The sequence below is a fragment of the Salmo trutta genome, chromosome 23 (genome assembly GCF_901001165.1).
Source record: "Salmo trutta chromosome 23, fSalTru1.1, whole genome shotgun sequence".
NCBI classification, from domain to species: domain Eukaryota; kingdom Metazoa; phylum Chordata; class Actinopteri; order Salmoniformes; family Salmonidae; genus Salmo; species Salmo trutta.
Window position 1 is genome coordinate 12,822,620 of NC_042979.1, and position 26,962 is coordinate 12,849,581.

Consider the following 26,962-nt stretch of genomic DNA (forward strand, 5'->3'; position numbering starts at 1 on the left):
AACCATCTGGCCAAGTGTCTTTGGGCGGTGCATTTCGGTGGCCTACATACTTTAAAATGATGGCTTTTTGTTATGGTTTATCAGGAGGTGGTGTGAGAAAGCCAACTCTTGCTTTCCCAAGCAGTACACCAAGATTGCACTGGGTCGACTCACAATACATTATTGTGTAAAAGGGAACGATAAAGCAAGTCTCATGAAATGCTAAGAGTGTACTGGCCTCCAGTGGTATAACATAGTAAGAACACACCATGTAAATAAATATGTGGCTTCAGGACTGTAAAAAATGTTCAGTGTTGCAGACTGAAATGTATAAAGATAATAAGATCATAGCAGACTATTTGGTCTGCTTATGTAAATTGTTTATTGTTGCAGACAGAAATGTATGTACTTATGTAAAGGTTTAGCAACAGTATGGGAGCAGATGTTTTTAGCCTCAAGCAAATCTACTGTAAAATGTTTAGTTGTTTCCTTGTGTCATAAGTGGAAACAGACTTACATCATCTTCATCATCCTGCATATCATCATCATCATCGTCGTCGTCTTCATCGTCAGCTGTGCTTCCTCTGTACCCTGGTGGTAGTGGTGGCCCCACTAAGTCCTCATCATCCTCCTGACCAGTCAGTTGTTTGGGCACTGGGGGGCCAATAAGCTCTGAGTCTGAGTCAGAGTCTGAGTCACTGCTGCCACTGCCACTACTGCTCTCCTCCTTATTCCTGTTGGGTAGTATGTAATAGAGACCCATGGGTTTCAATAATCTAGCCAAATCCGCATACTGGTAATACCACTCAATTTCAAATGACCCTCCCACACAGTTAATTTCACTCTGAGCATATGCAAGTCATTGGTCAGTTAGGATGGATGGGATTGTTTGTGTTACCTGGGTGCAGGGGCAGGGGCTCTGTCTCTCTGTTTGGAGCTTGATGCCTTGGTTGTATGGGAGCTCTCCCCAATTTCCTCTTTCTGCCTCTCCTCTGGAGACACAGCTGAGGTTAGACACTTAAAACACACACACACACACACACACACACACACACACACAGAGTTAAAGGGCACGTAGCTATTTGTCACTAACCTAATACTTGTTGACTCCTCTCGATTGCCGTTCTTCGGGTCTGCTCAAAGATGGCATCCAGGTCAAAGGTGCGAGCTTTCTTTCCTGGAGTGAAGAGCGGAACGCTGGTATTAAAATGCTGTACTCACCTATTAAAATACATTTCTGGTGAATATGTTGTTGACATCAGGTTGATATGAAGGCCAATGGAAGTAGCACTTACCAAAACCAGAGAATCCCATGACAGAGGCCATATCTCCATCACTCTGGTCAGACGCTAAAAGACAAGAAAAGGATTCAACCACACTAGCTGCTTCATTCATTCACTACTTTCTCTCAACATGAAATCACTACCATTGTCAATACATAATGTTACCATTGTCACACCAAGAACTAACAAAAAATCTGACAGACTGTATACATTATTTACTGATAGACTGACTACACTCCAGAGTGGCTATTGTACTTCACAAACTAGCTCACATATGCACTCACCCACACATATGTACATATTATGCACAAACACATACGACACGACTTCTATTACTATTGCAAAAAATATTGCACAATTTAAACACTTTGCTCACCATATCCCCTATCGCACATGCAACTATTGTCCATGTTTGAGTGCCTTTGTATTATATTTTCATTGAATTTCTATTTGATCTTTATTGCTTATTTTTTTTATATTATACTGTTGTCGCATTGTTGAGGTGAACCTGCAAGTAAGCGTGTCATTGTACTGTGTCTGTGTACATGTGTATCCTGTGCATATGACACATACATTTGACTACCTAGCGCATTACAAACTGCACGAGGACACAAACTTCTGTTCGGTTGAGCTACTTTGCAGTTGGACCCGTTTAATTAAGAAAACATTTCGGAGTGCATTGTTCATTGAAAGAATAGTCGTAGCAGAGATGCTGTAGTAGCTAACGTCAGCTAGCTAGCTACCAAACAAGCTAGCTAGCAGCAGCAACAACAGGATGATTTCTCTCACATTCGTTATATTGAATAATCATGCTTGCTGCGACCATTGTCCTCTGCAACCATTTATTCAGTTAATTATAAAATTGACCCCCAAAAAACAGCTAATAACGTAACATTTACCGTTGCCCGTTTTGTTAGGATCCATGTTTTTTTTTAAGTTTACTTGAACTGTGACCCGGAAGCTGCTTCAATATTTCAACAAAAGCGCCAATACTGCCAAATAGTGGTCATTTCTAGTTATTGATAATATTGTCACTTCCAGTCATTGACCATTTGTGCAGATTCTGTATCTTCCAAAAAAAGAGGCGCCCTTACCCTTTCTAGTACTATCAAGGAATTTATATTAAAAAAAACAAATTAAATGTTGAGCTTTGCCACAAAGCAAAGACTAACTACATTCAAACTCTATTTCACTTTTTTCCTGAGTGGAAATCATCAATTTATTTTTCTTTATTTGACCTTTATTTAACTAGGCAGATCAGTTAAGAACAAATTCTTATTTTCAATGACGGTCTAGGAACAGTGGGTAAACTGCCTTGTTCAGGGGCAGAACAACAGATGTTTACCTTGTCGATCTTGCAACCTTTCGGTTACTAGTCCAACGCTCTAACCACTAGGCTACCTGCCACCCACATCAACTGGTCATATAAGCTCACACAAAAATAAATAAGCAGGTATTTAAGACCCAAAACAAAAATGTCATATACACACACTGGATCTCCAAAAATAGACCTGACAAACTCATACAATACACTACAAAGATATGGCATGAGTACCAATATGATGCTGATTCTCTGGTAAAAGCTGGTACCAAGAGGATGCATGACAAGACACACAGTACTGACTGCCCTCCACATGCGCCCATGAACAGTTGAGACACTTTCAAGTAATATCACAGCGTATAGGCACATCAATGGTTTTAATGTTGTGATCCTTCCCTTGTGACCCTGTGCTCCTCTTGTCCCTCAAGATAGTCATCCTTGTCTCTGCATGACGAGGGGGTGCTCAAAGTCAATCAGATGGCCCCTTCCGAGGCCACGATGCTTTCAATGGCAGCCCAATCCAGTTTGCTGAGGATGCTGCCAGTGCTCTCTGACAGGGTATCCAGTCTGTCCAGCCCTGTTCCCCCAGCTCTAGCCACCACACCACCCTGGCCCTCTGAGTTCTCCAGCCCCAGCAACCTGCAGATCTCTGGAGGGGGGTTCCATGGGCTCACCACCTCCTCCTCCCTCTCTTCAGTCTCTCTCTGCTCCCTTGCTCCTCCACCTCTTCGTCCAGGTGACGACTGGATCACTTCTCTTCTCCACTCTACAGGGCGAAACAGGGTATAACTTTAATCAGTATTACCTAAACACATGGTTGGGTAGGTTACTTTCTAAATGTAATCCGTTACAGTTACCTGTCCAAAATTGTAATCAGTAACGTAACTTTTTGATTACCCAAACTCAGTAACGTAATCTGATTACATTCAGTTACTTTTAATGACTTTCCCTTTAAGAGGCATTAGAAGAAGACAAAAATGTATGTTACCAATTGAACGACATCTATTGCAGGATAAATCAATGTTAAAGTTTACATAGCTGGCGATATATGGATGTAAAATGTTACTTTATGGGTTGGTTATATATTCTTGATCTTCAAGAATAGGACTTAGAAATATGGAAGTATAGATTAGCCAAATTGTTTTACCTGAGCATAACCCCAAAACAAAGGACTTATTAGCCAGCCCTACTGTGTTGTTTATGATTTTGTCATGGAGGACTGATTGGGGTCATTGAGTCGAGTTGAAAAATAAATGCTGCGCTCATGGAATGGCATGCTTTGAGCACTACTGAAAAGTGCTATTTACATGTCAAAAATGAATGCCATATGCTGCATTTGCTATAGGCCTATTTACCTTTTTGATGGTGACACTTTGATAATATCAAATCAAACTTTATTTGCCACATGCGCTGAATACAACAAGTGTAAACTTTACAGTGAAATGCTTACTTACAAGCCCTTAACCAACAGTGCAGTTCAAGAAGAATAAAATATTTACCAAGTAGGTTAAAATAAGGCTAGTTGAGGTAATCTGTACATATAGGTGGGGGCAAAGTGACTATGCATAGATAAACAAACAGCGAGTAGCAGCAGTGTACAAGAAAGGAGGAGTCAATGTAAATTGTCCGGTGGCGATTTTTATGAATTGTTCAGCAGTCTAATTGCTTGGGGGTAGAAGCTGTTGAGGAGCCTTTCGGTCCTAGACTTGACGCTCCGGTACCGCTTGCCGTGCGGTAGCAGAGAAAACAGCTGTTTAAAGGGCAAATCCACAGATGAAACAATAACAAAACGGTCACCCCGCCTCTGTTTTGGTAAAAAGCTGAGGGATGGGCCTGGAGAAATGTAACCACTCTCAGATTAATAGACAGAGCTATGGATACAAGGACTGACCATCCATGATATAAAAATTATAGTTTTAACCATGTTATGAGGCTATACAAACATTGGAAAAACACAAGCTTATATTGTGGGTCCTCATGGAGTGTGACAGTTGAACTAAGCTCATGAGGCAGCTTGATGGATATACAGTACCAGTCAAAATGTGGGACACACCTGCTCTTTCCAGGGTTTTTATTTTTACTATTTTCTACATTGTAGAATAATAGTGAAGACATCAAAACGATGAAATAACACATGTGGAATCATGTAGTTAACAAAAAAAGTGTTAAATAACGTAGATAATAACAAAGTAGTCACCCTTTGCCTTGATGACAGCTTCGCACACTCTTGGCATTCTCTCAACCAGCTTCATGAGGTAGTCACCGAAATGCATTTCAATTAACAGGTGTGCCATGTTAAGTTAATTTGTGGAATTTCTTTCCTTCTTAATGCGTTTGAGGCAATCAGTTGTGTTGTGACAAAGTAGGGGGGTATACAGAAGATAGCACCCATTTGGTAAAAGACCAAGTCCATATTATGGCAAGAACAGCTCAAATAAGCAAAGAGAAATGACAGTCCATCATTACTTCAAGACATGAAGGTTAGTCAATGAGGAACATTTCAAGAACTTTGAAAGTTTCTTCAAGTGCAGTCGCAAAAACCATCAAGCGCTATGATGAAACTGGCTCTCATGAGGACCGCCACAGGAAAGGAAGACGCAGAGTTACCTCTGCTACAGAGATTAAGTTCATTAGAGTTACCAGCATCAAAAATTGCAGCCCAAATAAATGCTTCAGAGTTCAAGTAACAGACACATCTCAACATCAACTGTTCTTAGGAGACTTGCTGCAAAGAAACCACTAAAGGACTTGCTTTGGCCAAGAAACACAAGCAATGGACATTAGACCGGTGGAAATCTGTCCTTTGGTTTGATGAGTCCAAATTTAAGATTTTTGGTTGCAACCACCTTGTCTTTGTGAGATGCAGAGTAATTGAATGGATGATCTCCGCATGTGTGGTTCCCACCGTGAAGCATGGAGGAGGTGGTGTGATGGTGCTTTGCTGGTGACACTGTGATTTATTTGGAATTCAAGGCACACTTAACCAGCATGACTACCACAGCATTCTGCAGCGATACGCCATCCCATCTGGTTTGCACTTGGGACTCTCATTTGTTTTTTAACAGGACAATGACTCAACACACCTCCAGGCTGTGTAAGGGCTATTTGACCAAGAAGGAGAGTGATGGAGTGCTGCATCAGATGACCTGGCCTCCACAATCACCCGACCTCAACCCAATTAAGATGTTTGGGATGAGTTGGACAGCAGAGTGAAGGAAAAGGAGCCAACAAGTGCTCAGCATATGTGGGAACTCCTTCACGACTGTTGGAAAAGCATTCCAGGTGAAGTTGGTTGAGAGAATGCCAAGAGTGTGCAAAGCTGTCATCAAGGCAAAGGGTGGCTTTGAAAATCTCAAATATAAAAAAAAAAACTATTTGTTTCACTACATGATTCCACATGTGTATTTCATGTTTTGATGTCTTCACTATTATTCTAAAATGTAGAAAATAGTGAAAATAATGAAAATCCCTTGAATGAGTAGGTGTGTCCAAACTTTTGACTGGTACTGACTGAATGTATGCATGTATGACATTTAGAAATCCAAAAATGGATCTAGCAACTACAGATTGCCTCTTTAAGTCTATCATAAGTGTGTGAGTTTGAGCATGTGTCTATTAGGTCTATGGATTTATTTAAATTTTTTATCAGCATGAATTAGATTGAACACCCCACTTTTATTCCATTGGCTGGGGTCCGCACTGTGCAGCTGTTGCAAGAGCACATTTTTCACTGGCTGTCCACTGGTTTCAAAAACAATGATTGATAGGCAGCTTTAACTTCTTGAATTCAACCATTATTGGGTTCAAATACACATTTAGATTTGTGAACAGCCATCCGCAACAACCACAATCCGTAAGGAGCAGATAGCTAAATGAAAGAGCAGCAGTGTGATTCACATCAATGCGCAATGAAGATATCAATAATAAGTGATATCCGTTTCGTCGTAGACCACAAAGCATTTATACAAGTTGGATAATCTTTGGATGCCGACAGCAGCTGCACCATTGGAAGACATAGCTTGGACTGTAGTCTATATATGGCTATTCCTGCTCTTTTACCGCGATCCATCAAACACATTTGGTGTGTCATCATAGTGGTCTCTGACTTGTGGTCAGACTCGCTCAGGTGGAACAAACTTAAACTTTCACTTTTTTCAATGCTGATTTGAATGTTATTGAGTAAACAGTTAATGATTTATTTTCTCTCTCAAACATCCTTTCTGAATTTAAAAGTAATCATCTAGTTTTTCAATATTACAATATTTTGGCTGGTAACAGATTACAGTTACCAGGTTTTTATAATCCCTTACATGTAACGGATTACATGTAATCCGTTACTCCCCAACCCTGCCTAAACATGGCTACTAAGATTACTCAACAGCTTGGCAGTGTCTCACCTTGCTGGCTGGTTGTCTTAGGCCCAGTCCTGCCCCTCAGGTCTGTGATCATACCCCGCCGGGTCACCTGAGAGAGACGGTCCCCTGGCAGAAAACTCACTAACGCCCAGGAAACAGACACACTGGTCAGTCACTGCATTCTGGACAACATTCTACATGCTATGGATCCCAGGTCATCATAATATATTATATTAATACATTTTGCTTACCGTAAGCCCCTAGATTTTTTTAGAACACCGAAATCAAAAGAGATTGTTAGTGGATGGTGGAAGCCCTAACCTGGTCTGTGCAGTCCCAATCTGGTAGTCAGTGTCTCCTGCCCCCCTGACGACGCAGGCCGTCTTTCTGAACGTGGTGTCACCCCTGGAGAGGAGAGGGAGCGGGCTCTCCCAGTCTGGGGTTTGGTACTGGTCCTCCTCCTCCCCCCAACAGACAGACTACGACCTCTGGGACGTCACAGAACGACAAGGATCATCCTCCATTCCTCTCATTACAGTTTTAGACACATTCGTTGAAATCGAATTGTTCTTAAAAACCACCCAGATGTGAATGCCCTACGAGGTGTACCTGGGGCTGTTGCGGGCGCTGCCGACGGTCTGAGCTGTAAGGGGTCGCGTGGAAGAGGGTCGTGGGGAGGTGGAGGGTAGGTTCAGAGTACGGTTGGCGTTAGTGGGCAGGGTCAGCGGGGTGGTGAGGAGGTCTGTGATCAGACTACAGGCATCGCGGGCACGCTGATTGTGGTGCTCCAGCAGTACCGTCCTAACAGTCCAAACACACAACATTTCAACACATATACACACTTCTAATACTTGGAACACTTGCATGTACACTACCGTTCAAAAGTATGGGGTCACATAGAAATTCCCTTGTTTTTGAAAGAAATGCACATTTTTGTCCATTAAAATAACATCAAATTGATCAGAAATACAGTGTAGACATTGTTAATGTTGTAAATTACTATTGTAGCTGGAAACGGCTGATTTTTAATTGAATATCTACATAGGCGTACAGAAGCCCATTAGCAGCAACCATCACTCCTGTGTTCCAATGGCATGTTGTGTTAGCTAATCCAAGCTTATAATTTTAAAAAGGTTAATTGATCATTAGAAAACCCTTTTGCAATTATGTTAGCACTGCTGAAAACTGTTGTCCTGATTAAAGAAGCAATAAAACTGGCCTTCTTTAGACTAGTTTTTATTTTAAAAATTAATTTAAATTTTTTTATTTGCTTTTCTTCCAAAAACAAGGACATTTCTAAGTGACCCCAAACTTTTGAATGGTAGTGTATCCATCTGTATCTGTGTTCATACTTGTCTTTCTCTTCCTTGATTTTCTTATTGATGTTTATATCTTTGGACGTTGGTTTCTGTGAAGAGAAATGGTGTCTGAATGAAGGCACTGAAAAACGAATCAGAACACAGAATGTAAATGCGAGTCAGAAGCCTCTCACCAGTGTGGCAGGGGCCGAGAAGGGTTTGCGTTCCCTCTCCCTCTTCTCCTCCCTCTGTCTGCGGTACTCGACCAGTTTCTCCCTCTGTTTCCTTCTCATCCAAACCCTCAGCTCTCGCCTCTCCTCCTCTGCTCGCACGCCCCTCTGTCCCGCCCTGTCGCTCTGTTGCTGGTCCAGCCTGCTGTCAATCACAAACACATCACTGCTGAGAGCCAGTCAAAAGTGTTCGAGATTGTCACAATCAAATCAAAGTTTATTCGTCACATGCGCTGAATACAACAGGTGTAGACCTTACAGGGAAAAGCTTACTTACAGGCTCTAACCAATAGTGCAAAAAAGGTATTAGGTGAACAATAGGTAAGTAAAGAAATAAAAAACAACAGTAAAAAGACAGTGAAAAATAACAGTAGCGAGGCTATATACAGATACCGGTTAGTCAGGCTGATTGAGGTAGTATGTACATGTAGATATGGTTAAAGTGACTATGCATATATGATGAACAGAGAGTAGCAGTAGCGTAAAAGAGGGGTTGGTGGGTGGCGGGACACAATGCAAATAGCCCGGTTAGCCAATGTGCAGGAGCACTGGTTGGTCGGGCCAATTGAGGTAGTACTTTACATGAATGTATAGTTAAAGTGACTATGCATATATGATAAACAGAGAGTAGCAGCAGCATAAAAGAAGGGTTGGGGGCACACAATGAAAATAGTCCGGGTAGCCGTTCAGAAGAGGAGTATGTTTAGAGCTGTTCACTGTGCAGGTTCCTACCTGTTGAGGCGGGCAGCTTGGGTGTGCGACAAACCCAGGGCCGTGGGGGAGATCCCTCCCTCCCTCACCAACTCCGCCAAGATGTCTGCCACATCACTCAGCCCACTGAGACCCAGAGTCTCCTCTGCCCATCTGAGGAAGACAGGAACGGCAGGAGGAGAATAATATGCGACAGTTCAAACCACAATCACATCTAAGGAAAAATGCTCACACAGAGGGTAACCAACAGTGATCATTTAACATGTTCCGAAATAGATTACCGGTATCAGTTTTCAAATACTTACTTTCCAGGTGCTCCATACATAGTGTCTGTCAAATCTGCAAGAGGAACACAATCAACATACAGCTTACTAAATAGGATGATACAGATCTGAATGCTGCTGCAAGGGGTTGAGTTGTGCAGCCGTCCAATGTCTCTTCCATGTATGTCGACCTGAAACACAAACTACCACAAACCAGAGACATGCAAGTACCAGGTGTACCATTACAAGGTGAGCGTGCCTGTATGTGGGATGTAGCAGGTGTCCACTCGCAGTCTCTATCGGTTACAGCACAAGTGTGTATGCAGAGTTAGGTAACAGCACTGAGTCCCAGCCAGGTGTGTGTGACAGTGTGTGTTGAGACGGCTGGCTCTTACCTTGACCCATGTCCCACACACGCTGCTCTGGTTCTGGTCTGACGGGAGACAACCACAGGCCTGCAACCACAGACAAGACAGAGATGCCATTCAACAACAGACAAAAGCCATTCTACCCAGACTGATCCCCCAGTTGATATACTATAGACCTCAGGTCAGGCAGCCTGGTTAGAGGCACAAAGCAGGGATGTGTGGTGCTCGGGTAGACAGACACTAAAGATACAGCTGTGGTGAGCCAGTAACAGGAGTATTAGATGGTAGCCTGGTAACTGGAAACGGCACAACAGACCACTACCACCTGCCGAACCAATAGGGACTCATAAGAACTACAATCACACTAACACCATCATGGCTCACCATTATCTACTAGGGAGATATTTCCATTGGACCCAATGGCCAATAATGTATCAACAATGCCATGACAAGATAAGCTAATGGCGATCTTTTGACACATGTTAGGAATTGTTTTACTAGCACAACTACATTCCCACAGTTGGAATGCTTGCTGAAGAGTGCTGCTATACCTGTTGGTGTGGGCTGGTGCAGGGTCAAGGTGCTCTGGATGGCAGGAGCGTGAGGAGAAAGAGAGATGGGCTGTGTCACACCCCAAGGAGCAGAGCTGTCTACAACACTATCAGGTCCTTCCTCCTGCTCCTCTTCTTCCTGTCGAAGACCCGCTAGCTCAGGGTCATGGTGCACGGACAGACATGATCTCCACCCTGCTCAAATGGAGAGGATACACACACATACAGAGTCAGGGGGGGTATGGCAGAACTGTTGTTGTCAAGCGTTTTAAGCCTGGCGCACGCTTCCACGTCGTAACGGTTAGCGCATATATTATGGCAACGTTTGGTTACGTTTTGGAGTACAGCGTTTTTGTTTTGTTTTTTTTGGGCTGTTTGAGCACACAAGTCGAAGTTCAGTAGCTGAAGTCCACGCCCCTTCTTCTGTGACTGGTCAAAAGTACTACTCCGAGTAGGAGTGGGAACTGCGGACGGGGTTCTTCAATGAAACGTGTGTTGACATTCTAAGAGAGACAACTAGTTTCCATGCACATTTTTGAAAGGAGTATGCGAGCAGAGGCGTCCGCGTCGCCTAGCCCGAATTCTGCTAGGAGCAAACCTAAACTATGTATGCAGACGCTTTAACTGTGGATCTGACCTTCTGGTGAGACGGCCAGAGTGACTGTCTTGTTCACTGGTGTTCTTCCCTCCACCCTTTCAGGAGCCATGGCAGGACCCAGAGTCTCAATGGTGCTCACCAGCTAAGAGAGGGAATACTAAATATTACACATACGGACTATCAGCAGACTCACCGACTTGCCAATCATCAGGCTGACAAGTGGACACAGGCAGGATGAGGTGTAGATATGTAAATCCCAAAGCTACGTTACCAGTCTGGTATTGGCAAACTCTCTCTCCATGTGATCTGCAATGTTCTGCAAGGCAGCTAGCTGCGCGTCCATCTCAGACAGACGGGCAGACACCTGGATCACTGGGGCCCTGGATGGAGCTCCGCGATGGGTCTCCAGGGCACGGCCTGGAGCTCTACTCTCCTGCAGCAGACTGCGAGTCACTGGGTCTCCACTGGGCTCAGGGTGGGCAGGTGGAAGGGACGCTACAGAGAAGCCTGGAGGAGACACAGGACATATTACAGACAGAGACAATATACGGAGTACAACTCTGTTGTTTTAGCAGAGGGAATCGATTATATTGACTCAGACCACCTGGCTGATCTTGGGGTTGGTCGTCCTCTGTGCTGGTGTCTGCAGTGAGTTCCGAAGGGGCTGAGTTGGTGACGGAGGCTGCCAGCAGGTGGAGCTGTGCTGAGGTGGGGGGAGAGGGGTTGACATCATGATCCCGCACCGCAGGGCGGGGGCACGATGTCAACTCCTGTAGTAGAGCCCCATCCTCCAGATCTATCACATTTATGAACTGACGGCCCTGTGCATCCGGAGAAGCAGGGAGAGAGAGATATAAGACCATTAAGTAGAATTTCATGAAATGCCTGAAACAGTATTGATGATCTGTACCGGTGTACTGAACGTTCCACTCGATTCTGTCATTAACTTCTTGGTGACAGGGAGCAGTATTCAGAAATTCAGATTAATACGTGCCCAAATTAAACTGCCTGCTTCTCGGGCCCAGAAGGTAGGATATGCATATTATTAGTAGATTTTGATAGAAAACACTCTGAAGTTTCTAAAACTGTTTGAATGATGTCTGTGAGTATAACATAACTCATATGGCAGGCAAAAACCTGAGAAAAAAATCCAACCAGGAAGTGACTTGTAGTTTTTCTATCTAATCCCTATTCAAACTACAGTGTCTGTGGGTCATTTTGCACTTCCTAAGGCTTCCATTGGCTGTCAACAGCCTTTAGAAACTTGTTTCATGCTTCTGTTACTGGGCAGAGAATAAGAGCTCAGTCAATCAGTGGACTGCCTGGGACCAGTGAGTTGTTTACTGCGCGAGCACGCAAGCGCACCGCTCCTTATTTTTCCTCTGTAATGAATACGCTATTGTCCGGTTGGAATATTATCGTTTTAAGTTTAAGTTTTATGTTAAAAAGACCCTAAGGATTGATTGTAAACATCGTTTGACATGTTTCTACGAACGGTAATGGAACTATTTGACATTTCGTCTCTGGTTTTGCGATCTGAACGCGTGAACAAAACGTAGGTATTTGGACATAAATATGGAGTTTGTCGAACAAAAATAACATTTCTTGTGGAAGTGGGAGTCCTGGGAGTGCATTCCGACGAAGATCAGCAAAGGTAAGGGAAGATTTATAATACTAATTCTGAGTTTAGTTGACTCCAGAACTTGGCGGGTAACTGTATAGCTTGCTTTGATGGCTGAGCTCTGTACTCAGAATATTGAAAAATGTGCTTTCGCCGTAAAGCTATTTTAAAATCTGACACAGCGGTTGCATTAAGGAGAAGTGTATCTATAATTCTTTCAATAACTGTTGTAAATTGTATCAACGTTTATGATGAGTATTTTTGTAAATTGATGTGCTCATTCACCAGTAGTTTTGGTGGGAATACATTTTCTGAACATCACGCGCCAATGTAAAATGGTTTATGGATATACATATGAACTTTATCAAGCAAAACATACATGTATTGTGTAACATGAAGTCCTATGAGTGTCATCTGATGAAGATCAAAGGTTAGTGATTCATTTTAGCTGTATTTCTGGTTTTTGTGACGCCTCTCCTTGCTTGGAAAATGGCTGTGTGGTTTTTCTTGTCTCGGCACTGTCCTAACATAATCTAATGCTATGCTTTCGGCGTAAAGCCTTTTTCAAATCGGACACTGTGGTTGGATTATGGAGAATCTTATCTTTAAAATGGTGTATAATACTTGTATGTTTGAGAAATTTGAATTATGAGATTATTGTTGTTTTGAATTTGCCGCCCTGCTATTTCACTGGCTGTTGATAGTGTGTACCGCGGGTGGGACGCTAGCGTCCCAGATGTCCAAGAAAGGTTAAATAGTCCTCTCACCGTGTTTCTCTCTGGTCGTTTCTCCCCCGATGTCTCTGTGTCGTGGACAGGAGGGTCTCTATGGAACTGCAGATTCAGGAACAATTCATGAGGGAGAGCAGCAGGTCCAGAAGCAGTAGAAGTGACAGTAGGTTGGGCAGAAATGCCTGTATCTGAGTGAGGAGAAGCTGGGTCTGTGTTGGTGCAAGCATCGTGGCTCTCAGGAGGCCTCTTGTGTGTAGAGGCAAAAGCATGGAGCTCAGCTGCAGTAGACAGTGCCCTGTCCACCAATCCCTGACCAGTCAGCACGGAGTCAAAGGTCCCAAGAGGAAAGACATAGCCCTCCCCAAGAACAGGCTCTGCAGGCTCGTCCTCATTGCGCTCTCGCGGGAGGATGATGGAGTCCTCTGGTCTAAATGTGACCTCTGCTTTCTCTCCCTCTCTCCTCAACCTCTCCACTCGTCTCTTCTGCCTCCTGCTGGAGATGGTGGAGTGTGTTGCTGGGGTAGGGTTCTGTGCCTGTGGGTCCACTCTGAGGAGTTGGAGTCTGGCCTCTGCCCCCCTCTGTCTCCCTGCAGCCCAGCCCATCAGCTCCCCCAGAGGGATGAGACGTGGCACGCGGGCCGGAGGGGTGGCTTCGGGCAGAATCATTCTAGGAGGGTCTGGGTCTCTCTGGAGTAACTGTAGTCTGGGATTGTGGCCCGTGGCTGCTGGGGTGACAGTCAGGGGTCTGGAGGAGTGTGGGAGGGGTATGAGGGCGAAGGTCGTAGGGGGGCGTGGATCAGGGTGGAAGCGGAGGAGGGGGAGGCCGTGGACAGGGGGAGGTCTGTGGGATTGGAGGGTAGGAGGGAGGTGAGGGGGCTCAGCCCCTCTAGACCTCTCCACCCTGGTCTCTGGATTCTGGAGCGGGGGCAGTGTGTTCCTGGGGGCCTGGTTGGAGGGATAGTGGGCATACTGTGTCAGATTGAGGTGTGATGGTGGCGCGGTGGACTCTCTCTCTGCCTCCCTCGTTCTCTCCTCTGCCCTCCTCAGAGCGGCTGGGTCATACTGGCTGGGGTTCAGGTGGGGGGGCACAGTAGTGCTGGGTCTCCTCTCAGACGGGGGTCCCCAGGCCTCACGTACAGGGGCCGTGTTACCATGCCGCTGGAGGGACAGCAGGGGAGGGTGCAGCTGAAGGAGCTTCAGTCCTGAGCTGTAGGGAGCAGGAACCTGTGAGCTACCACCAGAGGGCAGTAGCAGAGGGGCACTGCAGGTGGGGTCCACAGTGGTCTGAAGCCCATGAGAGGATGAGATCAACGTCCTGGTCTCCCCCTGGATATCTCTCAACGGCTCAGGGTGGACGGCCAATGGCTGCATTTCGTGGATGGGGGGTTGGTCTGTGGATCTGTCTCCCCCAGACGGGGGCTCCAAGGCTAGAGGAGCCTGAACCGAGCTCTGGGGAAAACCAGCCTGGGTCTGGGGCATAGGGGACATGTTGTTCTGGGAGGGGGTCAGATTCAGGTGAGGGAGGAGAGTGTTAGGGTGGGACAGGGGTGCATTGGGGTGTGGATAGAGCACATTGGACTGGGCCGGGAGTGTGTTGTTCTGTGAGACTGGGAGGTTGACAAACGACGCTCCGACCACCTGCATCAGACTCATGAAGTTGATCTGCTGCAACTGAAGAGAGAAACACGAAGCAATCATGAAATAGTCCGTAGCTACATACATACATTTATGTATTTTCCTCTCATATTTATATCCACCTGGACCAGTCTGAATAGCTCATCCTGCAAGAGCTGTCTGACAGGATCTGCCTGGGCAGGCAGGGTTTGGATGGGAGCAGAGGCAGGGGTTGTATTGGTGCTCCCCTGGGGCAGTCCGCCGTTAGGGGCAGAGTCTACTGCTTGAGCCCCAGCCTGAGGCCCTGCCCCGGGAAGGGGTTGGAAGCTGGCATGGGGAGGGACACCTGATCCTGAACCCTCACACGGAGTTCTGAGGAGGAGAAAACAGACTAAGTAAATGTCACAAATGCAGATTTGAAGGGAAGTGAACCAAAGTACCTCTGTAATATTATTATATGGAACTAAAGGAATACAAAGCAATATACACAGTGTGTTTTTGTTTGGGCTCACTTACATATTTCTTGTCACTTCTTCAGTAATATCTGATGGTCTTCTCAGGGAGCCATGAGACAGCAGATTCTCTGCCTCCTCCTCTCTAGTACACACAAACATTCATGTAAACATAAACATTATGTGAAATAACTTTTCCAAAGAGACATAAAACAAGCCCTCTAGTAACTGGCTGCTTTGGTTACAATCCAGTGTCGGTCACGTTGAAATAGAATGAATAGAATCCATTTCTATGGTCTGTCATACCAAACTGTAGCTTCTGTTTACTATCACCACGGTAACAGTAGCCTACCAACTCACCTTGGCCAAGCAGCCACGGTTGCCTTTGGCTCTGGTGTCAAATAGTAAATGAGAAGAAGAAAAAAAACTTTTCCCTGTGTTTCCCACACCCAGAACTCACTGAGAGCTGACAATGTCCTCTTCCCTCTCTGAGCACTGTAGATCTGCCAGCGTTAAGGCCTGAGGAGAAGAAAGGATAGACAAACTTAGTGACCAGGTGCCAACCAAACACTTCATCTAGCAACATAGAGGAATGCTCATGGTGTGATTGGCAGTGCCCACCTGGCCTGGTGGGCTCAGTGTTGGACGGAGGCTCTTGATGTGGACAGAGATGTTGGGGATGGCAAGAGAGGCTGATGACCTCAAGGCCTCGTCAGCATTGCTGTCCTCTCCTTCTTTTTCAGCAGAAAGGTCAAGCTTGTTGTCTGGGAAGTCTGCCACCCCACTCTCAGGGTTTAAGTTCACTCCCACAGGGTCAGAAAGCTGTGAGGTCTCTTGGGATGTCACTCGTTCCACCCCCTCAGTCTGTGACCCACTGTAGAACAGAAATATATTAAGATCCTCTCTGAGCCATAAGAAAATGATAAAACACTCATACACACACTCACTCGGACAGTTGGCAGTGTTGGGGGTCCTGGTCTGGCAGAGTAATGGGTGTGCCAGCTGATGCAGGGTAACCTGTATCCACACTGCTCTCCCTCTCCAGCTTCCAGCCCACCTCAGGCTGCAACACTGGAGCCACTGTCCACTGCCTCTCTGGAACCTGGGGGTGGAGGGGAGAAAGGAGAGGGAGTGTTTACGGGCATATTCAATCTCTCCCTATCCCAGTCTGATGTCCCCACATGCTTCAAGATGGCCAGCATTGTTCCTGTACCCAAGAAGGCAAAGGTAACTGAACTTAATGACTATCGGGCCAGAAACACTCACTTCTGTCATCATGAAGTGCTTTGAGAGACTAGTCAAGGATCATATCACCTCTACCTTACCTGCCACCCTAGACCCACTTCAATTTGCTTACCGCCCCAATAGATCCACAGACGATGCAATCTCCATCACTCTGCACACTGCCCTATCCCATCTGGACAAGAGGAATACCTATGTAAGAATGCTGTTCATTGACTATAGATCAACACCATAGTACCCTCCAAGCTCATCATTAAGCTTGAGGCCCTTGGTCTGAACCCCACCCTGTGCAACTGGGTCCTGGACTTCCTGACGGGCCACCCCCAGGTGGTGAAGGTAGGAAACATCCCCTACACTCCGCTGATCCTCAACACTGGGGCCCCACAAGGGTGCGTGCTCAGCCCACTCCTGTACTCCCTGTTCACCCATGACTGCATGGCCAAGCACGCCTCCAACTCAATCATTAAGTTTGCAGATGACACAACAGTAGTAAGCTTGATTACCAACGATGACGAGACAGCATACAGGGAGGAGGTGAGGGAGTGTGGTGCCTGGAAAATAACTTTTCACTCAACGCCAACAAAACAAAGGAGATGATCGTGGACTTCAGGAAACAGCAGAGTGCACCCTCCTATCTACATCGACGGGACCGCAGTGGAAAGCTTCAAGTCCCTTGGCGTACACATCACTGACAAACTGAAATGGACCACCCACACAGACAGTGTGGTGAAGAAGGTGCAACAGAGCCTCTTCAACCTCACGAGGCTAAAGAAATTTGTCTTGTCACCTAAAACCCTCACAAACTTTTACAGATGCACAATTGAAAGCATCCTGTCGGCTGTATCACCGCCTGGCAACTGCACCGCCTGCAACCGCAAGGCTCTCCGGAGGGTGGTGCGTTCTGCCCAACGCATTACCGGGGGCAAACTACCTGCCCTCCAGGACACCTACAGCACCCGATGTCACAGGAAGGCCAAAAAGGTCATCAAGGAAAACAACCACCTGAGCCACTGCCTGTTCACCCCGCTATCATCCAGAAGGCGAGGTCAGTACAGGTGCATCAAAGCTGGGACTGAGAGAAATGAAAAACAGCTTCTATCTCAAGGCCATCAGACTGTTAAACAGCCATCACTAGCACATTAGAGGCTGCTGCCTATAGGCAGACTAGGAATCACTGGCCACTTTAAGGAATGGAACACTAGTCACTTAATAATGTTTACATATCTTGCATTACTCATCTCATATGTATATACTGTATTCAATACTATTCTACTGTATCTTAGTACGCTCCGCTCTGACATTGCTCGTCCATATGTATATAGTCTTAATTCATTCCTACTTACATTTGTGTGTATATGTTGTGTACTTTATTAGACATTACTTGTTAGATATTACCCCACTGTCGGAGCTAGAAGCACAAGCATTTCGCTACACCCGCAATAACATCTGCTAATCACGTGTATGTGACCAATTACATTTGATTTGAGATAATGAGAAGAAAGGAAACCTGTCAGAGAATTCCGGTCTATGCCAAGTCTGGTGGTCCTCATCACTCATGGCACACAGCCCACGCACATCTCTATATCTGGTTAATAAACAGTTCATAGAACACTATCTACTCACCTGTAAGTTTGCGCTGTAGTGGTCCATACCTTGCAGGGCAGCGGTGTACCTGTGCTCCAACATGCTGAGGGCCGTGAGCACCGCAGGAGCCGAGGCTTTGACCCGAATAACCACCCCACCTCCCTCTCCTCCGCCGGCCTCCCTCTCCTTCATCCGGCTGGGTTGACCCAGCAACACCCTCTTATCAGCCCAGCGCACCATCCACTCCAGCAGCCTGCCCAGCCCTGGGAACTGGGCCTCCAGCTTTGGCTCCAGCTCCTGCTGCAGTTCTACAGCCTCCACGGAGCTCAGGGGCCCGAACGCCCAGCCCTCTGATGGTTGCTCCCAGGGAACAGAACTCTGACTGGGGCTGGACTTCGAGCCGAGGCGGCTTCTTTGAGGTGTGGGTTCTGGAGCTGGGCTGGCTGGCCTGGCCTGCAGACTGAAGCCAAACAACCCCTGCTGCTTGCCAGTCCTGAGCCCAGGAAGGGACAGGACACTGACAGACATGCTGGGTCTGGGTGTAGGGGGCTCACTGTGGAGAAACGAAGGGGTGGTAACGAGTACTGGTTTGTAGCAGTGTCCTGCTCTGAACACGGGGGCGTCACTGCCCCCCTGCCTCCTGGTCGCTTGGCGCCCATCTCTCTGGCGACGGCGGAGGGTGGTGAGGACATCGAAGGTGAGGGAGTGCAGCTCCCTCTCTCTCAGCTGGCTACAGAAGCCCTTCAGCAGGGGAGGGTCACAGCCTGCGTCTGGGTCAGGGCCGTCCTTCTCCAACACGTAGCTGAGGAAGAGCTCCAGGAAACGCAGGTACTCCTCATCCTCCAGCTCAAACTCCCAGGTCCCCACCACGGGCAGGGTCAAAGAGGGGCTGTCCTCCCCCACAGCATGGTCCTGGGCTAGGCCCGTGCAGCTCTGGTCTTCCACCTGGATGCTCCCACCCTCAACTACTTGACTTCCAGGCTTGTCTGCTCGGTCCTGCATCCTCAGTCTCTTGCTGATGCTGAAAACAAGAAAGTTCACACCACAAATTCCGCCAAAGAGCAACTTTTGTCCAATCAACTGGCCTGACGTTGCCACAATGGCCATAAAAGGACAATGTTTAAAAGTAATGATTGATTTCTTAACAAATATTTCTGACAGATACAAATTTCATCAAGAAAGCCTGAGTCTACCTGTGAGGAGGCCTGCTGTGCAGGTCAGGAGAGAGAGCCACGGAGTTCTCGGCCGTGTCTCCATCGCTGTACACCAGGGGGCGCCCACAGTCCGTCAGGGTGCTGTTACTCAGACTGGCCCCCAGGGAGAATCTCTCTAGCAGGGCTACAGCCCCCTGCCCTCCTCCCCCCCTGTCCTGCTCCTCCTCCCTCTCCCATAGGTAGAGCTCCAGGGGAGCCAGGTGCCTGGCCAGACGCTTCAGGTCCTTCCTCCTCTGTCTGAGCCGCTCCTGCACCAGAATCATCATCACCTCCTCTCCCTCCTCCTCATCCCTCTTCTTACCGTTCTGTCCTGAGGCTAGAAGAGAGAAAGAGAAGGTCAAGGAGAGAATGAAGATTAGTAAGAAACATTAGCATTACCTTACGCCGAGATAGTGGGTTTGATTCCCGGGACCACCCGGATGTAAAACGGATGAACGCATGACTAAGTCAGATTTGATTAAAAAAAGTGTCTGCTAAATGACATATTATTTTGTAGTCTCTTAACGTTCTGCTGGGCAGAAAGGTGAAGAGCGGTGACATTAGTAGATAGTGGTTACCTGGGACAGTACAGTGCCTCAGTCTCTGCAGCAGTGACTTGTACTTCTCTCTCAGAGGGACCCTGACTGACTCCTCCTCCTCTGGGAAGGCCTGCACCAGAGTCTCTGCCACCTGGAAGAAGACAACAGCCTGGGGGTAAGAGACGTGATTCCACTCCACGTTGTACCTCTCCTGTGTGGGACGCGGGAAAAACACAATGAACCGAATAGGAATGCCTGTGAATGAGGTGACTGCCGGCTCAGGTTTACCAGGGTCACAGGGGGTAGTTCAGAGACCAAGCTGAGGAGGGTGTCCTGGAGGATCTCCTCAGCATTGAGGAATCGGGAGAAGGGAAGGAAACGACAGGCCCAGCGGAGAGCCTCCTCGCAGGCTGCGGTCACCTCGCTGTCATCTGCTTGGACCTGAAATACACACATAAACAGGTTGTTAACAGATCATTGATTATAGAGGATCACACACACAGGCTGAAGATATACCAAGCAACACAGGAAAAAGGCCTTTGTGTGGTACCTGGGGATCTCTCCCATGGTTCCTTGCAGCCTGATACTTCCTGCAAGACATTGAGAGCTGGTCTCTGACATTCAGCATCCAACACAGGCCACACAGCTCCCTGAAGCAGACTGGAGGAAAAAGGCTCTGAATTAGGCCACGCTTCAATGGATGAATGTAGTTCAATGGTGTGACAAACAGTAAAAAAGTATCTTACTGATAGTTTGTATGGTGAAAGAGTCCATGGTTCCGTCCCCACTGGGTCCCAGTCTGAAGAATCCACTGCGGGTCACAAACTTCATCAGAGCCTCTGGGAAGGCCTTGGTCACACACTGCTGCTGGGAGTACTTCTGACGGATCTAAAGACCGACCAACAAGTTAGTCCCCACAAGACTCAGCATAACTCTCCAAATCATCTCCTTTCACTCAAAAAGATTGTATGAAGGTGACTATCTATTCTATAAAACAGATAGCAGGGGGTTTAGAGGGTGTGGGGACAGGGGTAAGAACAGGATAGCAGGGGGGGACAGAGGGCTGGAGACAGGGGTAAGAACAGGATGGGGGGTTAGAGGGTGCAGTACCTTGCGTAGGAGAAATTGAGGAAATACCTTGTCTAGGCGATGTCGGGAGCGTCGCAGGTGGCTGATGTACCACTGGGCAGCTGGACGGGAGCAGCGGGCAGACCTCAGGAGCAGCAGCACCCTCTGGAGGACCCCTGACACCCTGTGACGGGACGCCCCCTCCAACAGCTGCCCAAACCCCCCTGACGGGTCCTAAGTAACAATGACAGATAAATCAGACTCTCTCGAGGGATAATCAAGGCGGAACAACATGCGTTGTGGAACGGAATTGCAGAATCTGAGGACAAAGTGAGGGAAATGATCTCTGAGTAATGAAGATGGACCGCAGGAAAACTGAGGTGGAGCGCGCCCACAGGACTGGAAAACCCACCACCGGCTCAGGTGATAGGCCCAGGCCGATATTGGTCAAGTTCCCGAGGTTCAAGGACAAGGTAGCTGTTCTGGAAAGAGCCAAGAACTTGAGAGCAACGAATATCTTCCTCAACGAGGACTATCCTGAAGCTGTGCACCAAAAGAGGAAAGAACTGATCCCAGCCATGAAAGCTGCCAGAGAGTGTGTGGACATTGCTTACATCCGCTATGACAGGCTCATGGTCCACCCTCCCTCCCAGTAGCCTGGAGGGGATGAGAGAGCCAAGCCTATGGGTTCATAGCTTCAACCATGCAGCACACACACACAGAAATGGATTAATGGACTGCTGAATGTAGATATTGTTTTATCTTGCTTTGTTTGCTCTTTTCAGTATTATGTCTCTCTGATAATCTACCCAGGAAAGAGCTGAAAATAGCCCATATTAATATATGTAGCCTTAGAAATAAGGTTCATGAAATCAATAACTTGCTAACATCAGATAACATTCATATATCAGACATTTCTGAGACTCAATTAGATAATTCCTTTGATGATACAGCAGTAGCAATACAAGGATATAACATCTATAGAAGAGAGAAATGCTTATGGGGGAGGTGTTGCTGTGTATATATATATATATATATATATATATATATATATATATATATATATATATATATATATATATATATATATATATATATATATATATATATATATATATATATATATATATATTATTTTCATTCAGAGCCATATCCCTGTAATGCTTAGAGAAGATCTTATGTCAAGTGTTATTGAAGTGTTGTGCCAAGGGAACCTGCAACCACATCTAAAAGCCTTTTCTTTTGGGGTGTTGCTATAGGCCACCAAGTGCTAACAGTCAGTATCTAAAAAAAATGTGTGAAAATGCTTGATAGTGTATGTGATGTAAACAGAGAGGTCTACTTTCTTGAGGACCTGAATATTGACTGGTTTTCATCAAGCTGTCCGCTCAAGAGAAGGCTTCTTACTGTAACCAGTCCCTGTAATCTGGTTCAGGTTACTAATCAACCTACCAGGGTGTTTACAAACACTACAGGAACAAGATCATCCACATGTATCGATCACATTTTTACTAATGCTGTAGAACTTTGTTCTAAAGCTGTATCCGTACCCATTGGATGCAGTGATCACAATATAGTGTCTATATCCAGGAAAGCCAAAGTTCCAACAGCTGGGCCTATAATAGTATATAAGTGATCATACAAAAGATTTTGCTGTGACACTTATGTGGATGATGTTCAAAATATTTGTTGGTCTGATGTGATTAATGAGGAGCATTCAGATGCTGCACTTGATGAATTTATGAAATTGCTTCTTCCAATTATTGATAAACATGTAACTGTTAAGAAACTGACTGTTAGAACTGTTAAGGCTCCATGGATTGATGAGGAATTGAAAAACTGTATGTTTGAAAGAGATGGGGCAAAAGGAGTGGCTAATAAGTCTGGCTACACATCTGACTGGCTTACTTACTGAAAATTGAGAAATGATGTGATTAAACTCAACAAAAAGAAGAAGAAACTGTATTATGAAGCCAAGATCAATGACATACCGAATGATGGAAAAAAAAACTTTACTTCAAATGAAATTATGGGCAGAAAGACAAATTCTTTTGTTGTTATCGATCAATAATGACAAACCTCCTGGCATTGACAACTTAGATGGAAAGCTACTGAGGATGGTAGCTGACTCTATAGCCACTCCTATCTGTCATATTTTTAATCTGAGCCTAGAGGAAAGTCTTTGTCCCCAGGCCTGGAGGGAAACCAAAGTAATTCCGCTACCCAAGAGTGGTAAAGCGACCTTTACTGGTTCTAACAGCAAACCTATCGGCTTACTGCCAGCTCTTAGCAAACTGTTGGAAAGAATTTTGTTTGACCAAATACAATGCTACTTCTCCGTAAACAAATTAACAACATACTTTCGGCATACTTATAGAGAAGGGCACTCAACACGTACTGCACTGACACAAATGACTGATGATTGGTTGAAAGAAATTAATAAGAAGAAGACTGCGGGAGCTGTACTGTTAGATTTCAGAGCAGCCTTTGATATTATTGACCATAACCTGTTGTTGAAAAAACTTGTTATGACTTTTCAACCTCTGCCATATCGTGGATTCAGAGCTATCTATCTAATGGAAGTCAAAGGGTTTAATTTAATGGAAGATCCTCTAATGTCAAACATGTACAGTGTGGTGTACCGCAGGGCAGCTCTCTAGGCCCTCGACTATTTTCTATTTTTACCAATGACCTGCCACTGGCATGAAACAAAGCATGCGTGTCCATGTATGCTGATGATTCAACCATATACGCATCAGCAACCACAGCAAATAAAGTCACTGAAACCCTTAACAAAGCGTTGCAGTCTGTTTTGGAATGGGCGGCCAGTAATAAACTGGTCCTGAACATCTCTAACAATAAGAGCATTGTATTTGGTACAAATCATTCCCTAAGTTCTAGACCTCAGCTGAATCTGGTAATGAATGGTGTGGCTGTTGAACAAGTTCAGGAGACTAAATTACTTGGTGTTACCTTAGATTGTAAACTGTCATGGTCAAAACATATAGATTCAATGGTTGTAAAGATGGGGAGAAGTCTGGCCGTAATAAAGAGATGCTCTGCTTTTATGACACCACAGTCCATAAAGCAAGTCCTGCAGGTTCTAGTTTTGTCTAATCTTGATTATTGTCCAGTCGTGTGGTCCAGTGCTACAAGGAAAGACCTAGTTAAGCTGCAGCTGGCCCAGAACAGAGCGGAATGTTTTGCTCTTAATTGTAATCAGAGGGCTGATATAAATACTATGCCTGCCAGTCTCTCTTGGCTAAGAGTTGAGGAGAGACTGACTGCATCACTTCTTTTTATAAGAAACATTAATGTGTTAAATCCCAAACTGTTTGCATAGTCAACTTACACACAGCTCTGACACACACACTTATCCCACCAGACATGCCACCTGGGATCCATTTAGACGCCAAATCCAGAACAAATTCAAGAAAGCGTACAGTATTATATAGAGACCTTATTGCATGGAACTTCCTTACATCTCATATTTGTCAAATAAACAGCAAACCTGGTTTCAAAAAACAGATAAAGCATCACCTCACAGCACAACGCCGCTCCTCTATTTGACCTAGATAGTTTGTGTGTATGAATGTATGTATGAAGTTCTGTCCTTGAGCTGTTCTTGTCTAATGATGTTCTGTATTATGTCATTCTGTATTATGTTTTGTGTTTTGTGGGGACCCCAGGAGGAATAGCTGCTGCTTTTGCAACAGCTAATGGGGATCCTAATAAAATCCCAAATATATAGATAGAATAACACCTAAATGTTCCCTTTCTAGATATTTCTATATTTTAAGTTTGGAATAGTGGTGGAACATTGTCTCAGTCCCCCTCCCTTCAAATTGGGTGTGGTTGTACTCCAGGGTTCTCCCCAAAGAATGAAAGAGAGGCGCAGGAAATGGCAGTTACAGGTGTTCAAAAACGCAAACATCTCTGGGCACCCCCCCAAGCCTTACTCAGCAGCACCATCTTGTTACAACATTCTGGGGAAACGCCGTGCTCTGTAGTACCTGTGTGTTGGGTGCAGGCTGGGGGCAGTAGAGTGGCGGTGCAGGCAGGTACAGGCCCATAGGCACCAGAGCAGGAAGGCAGGAGGACAGGTCTTTGGCTGAGTCCAGTAGAGCACCCAGGGGCTGGGACAACACATCTACCCCAGCCATGACTGATGCCTTCAGGATCTCTTGCACTGAACCCTGCAACAACTCCACGTCCTCACCCTCCAGAGAGTCTGAAAGAGAGAGAGATGAGAATGATAAAGGCGATGAAAAAAGAAAAGTGCATATGAGCGATAGAGACAGAGAGATGTGGAGGCAAACTGTACTGTAGAATGGAGTAGCCGAGGTCCACCGTCAGGCACAACACACCTGTGAAGCTCTTGTAGTTCTCCTCGTCTCCTTGGGTCTCCTCTGACCTGGCCTTCCTGCCCAGTACAGACTCCAGCTGACGTTGAAAGAGGCTCACAGGCTCAAGGGCTGCTGGGAGATGTAGTTCTCGCCACCTGAGCCTGAGATGGCAACAGACAACCATCAGAAACTCACAAAAGCTCATTGACTTAATTATCACAATCCACATACACGTCTCAGTGGTGAATTGATGAGCTGGCAGCTCTAACACCTACAGACAAACACACACTGACCCGGCGAAATCGCAGTATTCTGTGGAGTAGGTGGTGTAAGCCAGGCCCAGGGAGACTGCAGTCTTCCAGTCCCCCAGACGATGAGCCAGCCAGGTGGCCTCCGGCAGCAGACCCCCCTGTAGCAGCAGGTCCAGGGCATAGCCCACCGTCCACACCTCTGACAGCTGCTGACCCCGCACCGCCCCTGCCACGCCCTCCTGGCACAGGGGCACCAGGCGCCCAACACCTGGGGCTGGAGAGAGTGGACACACAGACATAGATATAAACACACTGGCCAACACACTGGCCTGTATGGACCAATAATGTATGTGTTTTGATGGAGAAGTTTTTACCACGGGGGAGGTGTAGGGGAGGCAGTACATCCACACTGTGAGGGGGCAGGATGAGAAGGGGCTGGTTGGTGAAATATGAGGCCATGAACCTTCCCAGAGTCTGTACTACAGCACAGGCTGCCTCCCTGTGGACCTCTTCAGGCAGCCAGGAGACAGGAAGAGCCTCCTCTACAACCAACAGATAAATAAAGTCAATGTCAACAAGCAACAATACATTACTTTTAAAACTGATAGATACAGTCTCTTGGCATGATATTAAGCCAATTTTTTTGCGCTATGGAAAGCCAAAAGTATCATTTTTGGGGGGGGTAATCTCTTCCAATGAACCTGGATTGACCAAGATCCACACACCAGCGTTGTGGGCACTATCGTCCTCATGTGGTCCAGCCTGATGGAGTAGCAGACGGGCCATGTGGTCCCCCAGCCCCTGGGCCTCTTTCAGATGGTACTGGAACAGCAGTCCATACAGCAGGGACAGCAACAGGCGTGTCTCCAAGAACGCACTCCGAGGCCCATCTGGGGAACAGGTGGTAACACCTTTAGATTCAAACTGTCCCCCAAAACCAAACATATCAACTAAACTATCCTTCTCACCTCTCTCTCTCTCTGCCCACAGCTCAGCTCTCCAAGCCTGAGCACTCTCTGAGTAGGAACCAAACAGGAAGTGCTGTTCCCCTGGGGACCCAAAAGAAAGTTGTACATTTGAATCATCACTTATATACAGTACCACTTCAATGTACAGAAACCAGATGACCCCCCCAGCTTTATAGTCCTCACACATGCTCCCGTTCATCCTACCTGTGTAGCTCAGCAGAGTGGGCCCCTCCTCCAGCCTTTCTCCCATCCCCTGTAGAGCTGCCTGGATCTGGGACAGGATGACAGACACACGGCCCTGCTCCTCCTCCCAACCCGTACCGCTCCTACGGTACTTCAGCTCCTCCCAGTACTGCAGGGTGTGCCTGTTTACTGCACGCCACGCTCCCCGCAACC

At 46.3% G+C, this 26,962-nt stretch overlaps 2 protein-coding genes across 7 annotated transcripts in view; both read right to left on the reverse strand.

Moving 5' to 3' along the window:
• The window catches only part of wdr70 (WD repeat domain 70), an 83,346-nt gene extending 80,844 nt beyond the window's left edge, over window positions 1-2,502 (reverse strand). Inside the window, exons 1-5 of the mRNA XM_029709018.1 lie at window positions 2,162-2,502; window positions 1,275-1,328; window positions 1,073-1,156; window positions 878-971; window positions 497-713 (exon numbers count right to left, since the gene is read on the reverse strand). Of these exons, the coding sequence (XP_029564878.1) occupies window positions 497-713; window positions 878-971; window positions 1,073-1,156; window positions 1,275-1,328; window positions 2,162-2,186 (474 nt within the window). The 5' untranslated portion in view covers window positions 2,187-2,502. The remainder of the gene's footprint in view (window positions 1-496; window positions 714-877; window positions 972-1,072; window positions 1,157-1,274; window positions 1,329-2,161) is intronic.
• The window catches only part of cplane1 (ciliogenesis and planar polarity effector 1), a 31,354-nt gene continuing 6,270 nt past the window's right edge, over window positions 1,879-26,962 (reverse strand). For 3 of the 6 annotated variants that reach the window (XM_029709012.1, XM_029709011.1, XM_029709015.1), the window contains 33 exons: window positions 26,771-26,961; window positions 26,567-26,647; window positions 26,324-26,488; window positions 25,973-26,140; window positions 25,641-25,872; window positions 25,369-25,508; window positions 25,015-25,232; window positions 21,071-21,235; window positions 20,680-20,821; window positions 20,484-20,593; window positions 20,222-20,374; window positions 19,973-20,084; window positions 19,395-19,731; window positions 18,241-19,222; window positions 16,323-16,477; window positions 15,997-16,249; window positions 15,836-15,894; window positions 15,440-15,520; window positions 15,067-15,295; window positions 13,346-14,980; window positions 11,562-11,778; window positions 11,229-11,464; window positions 10,997-11,099; window positions 10,360-10,554; window positions 9,836-9,895; window positions 9,483-9,516; window positions 9,199-9,330; window positions 8,431-8,611; window positions 8,291-8,346; window positions 7,548-7,739; window positions 7,260-7,426; window positions 6,981-7,079; window positions 2,707-3,349 (listed from right to left, as the gene is read on the reverse strand). In XM_029709012.1, coding sequence (XP_029564872.1) covers window positions 3,057-3,349; window positions 6,981-7,079; window positions 7,260-7,426; window positions 7,548-7,739; window positions 8,291-8,346; window positions 8,431-8,611; window positions 9,199-9,330; window positions 9,483-9,516; window positions 9,836-9,895; window positions 10,360-10,554; window positions 10,997-11,099; window positions 11,229-11,464; window positions 11,562-11,778; window positions 13,346-14,980; window positions 15,067-15,295; window positions 15,440-15,520; window positions 15,836-15,894; window positions 15,997-16,249; window positions 16,323-16,477; window positions 18,241-19,222; window positions 19,395-19,731; window positions 19,973-20,084; window positions 20,222-20,374; window positions 20,484-20,593; window positions 20,680-20,821; window positions 21,071-21,235; window positions 25,015-25,232; window positions 25,369-25,508; window positions 25,641-25,872; window positions 25,973-26,140; window positions 26,324-26,488; window positions 26,567-26,647; window positions 26,771-26,961 — 7,573 coding nt within the window. In that variant the 3' untranslated portion in view covers window positions 2,707-3,056. Of the gene's footprint in view, window positions 3,350-6,980; window positions 7,080-7,259; window positions 7,427-7,547; window positions 7,740-8,290; window positions 8,347-8,430; window positions 8,612-9,198; window positions 9,331-9,482; window positions 9,517-9,549; window positions 9,644-9,835; window positions 9,896-10,359; window positions 10,555-10,996; window positions 11,100-11,228; window positions 11,465-11,561; window positions 11,779-13,345; window positions 14,981-15,066; window positions 15,296-15,439; window positions 15,521-15,835; window positions 15,895-15,996; window positions 16,250-16,322; window positions 16,478-18,240; window positions 19,223-19,394; window positions 19,732-19,972; window positions 20,085-20,221; window positions 20,375-20,483; window positions 20,594-20,679; window positions 20,822-21,070; window positions 21,236-25,014; window positions 25,233-25,368; window positions 25,509-25,640; window positions 25,873-25,972; window positions 26,141-26,323; window positions 26,489-26,566; window positions 26,648-26,770; window position 26,962 lie in introns of those variants that run through there. The other 3 variants (XM_029709013.1, XM_029709014.1, XM_029709016.1) reach the window with 3 other exon arrangements.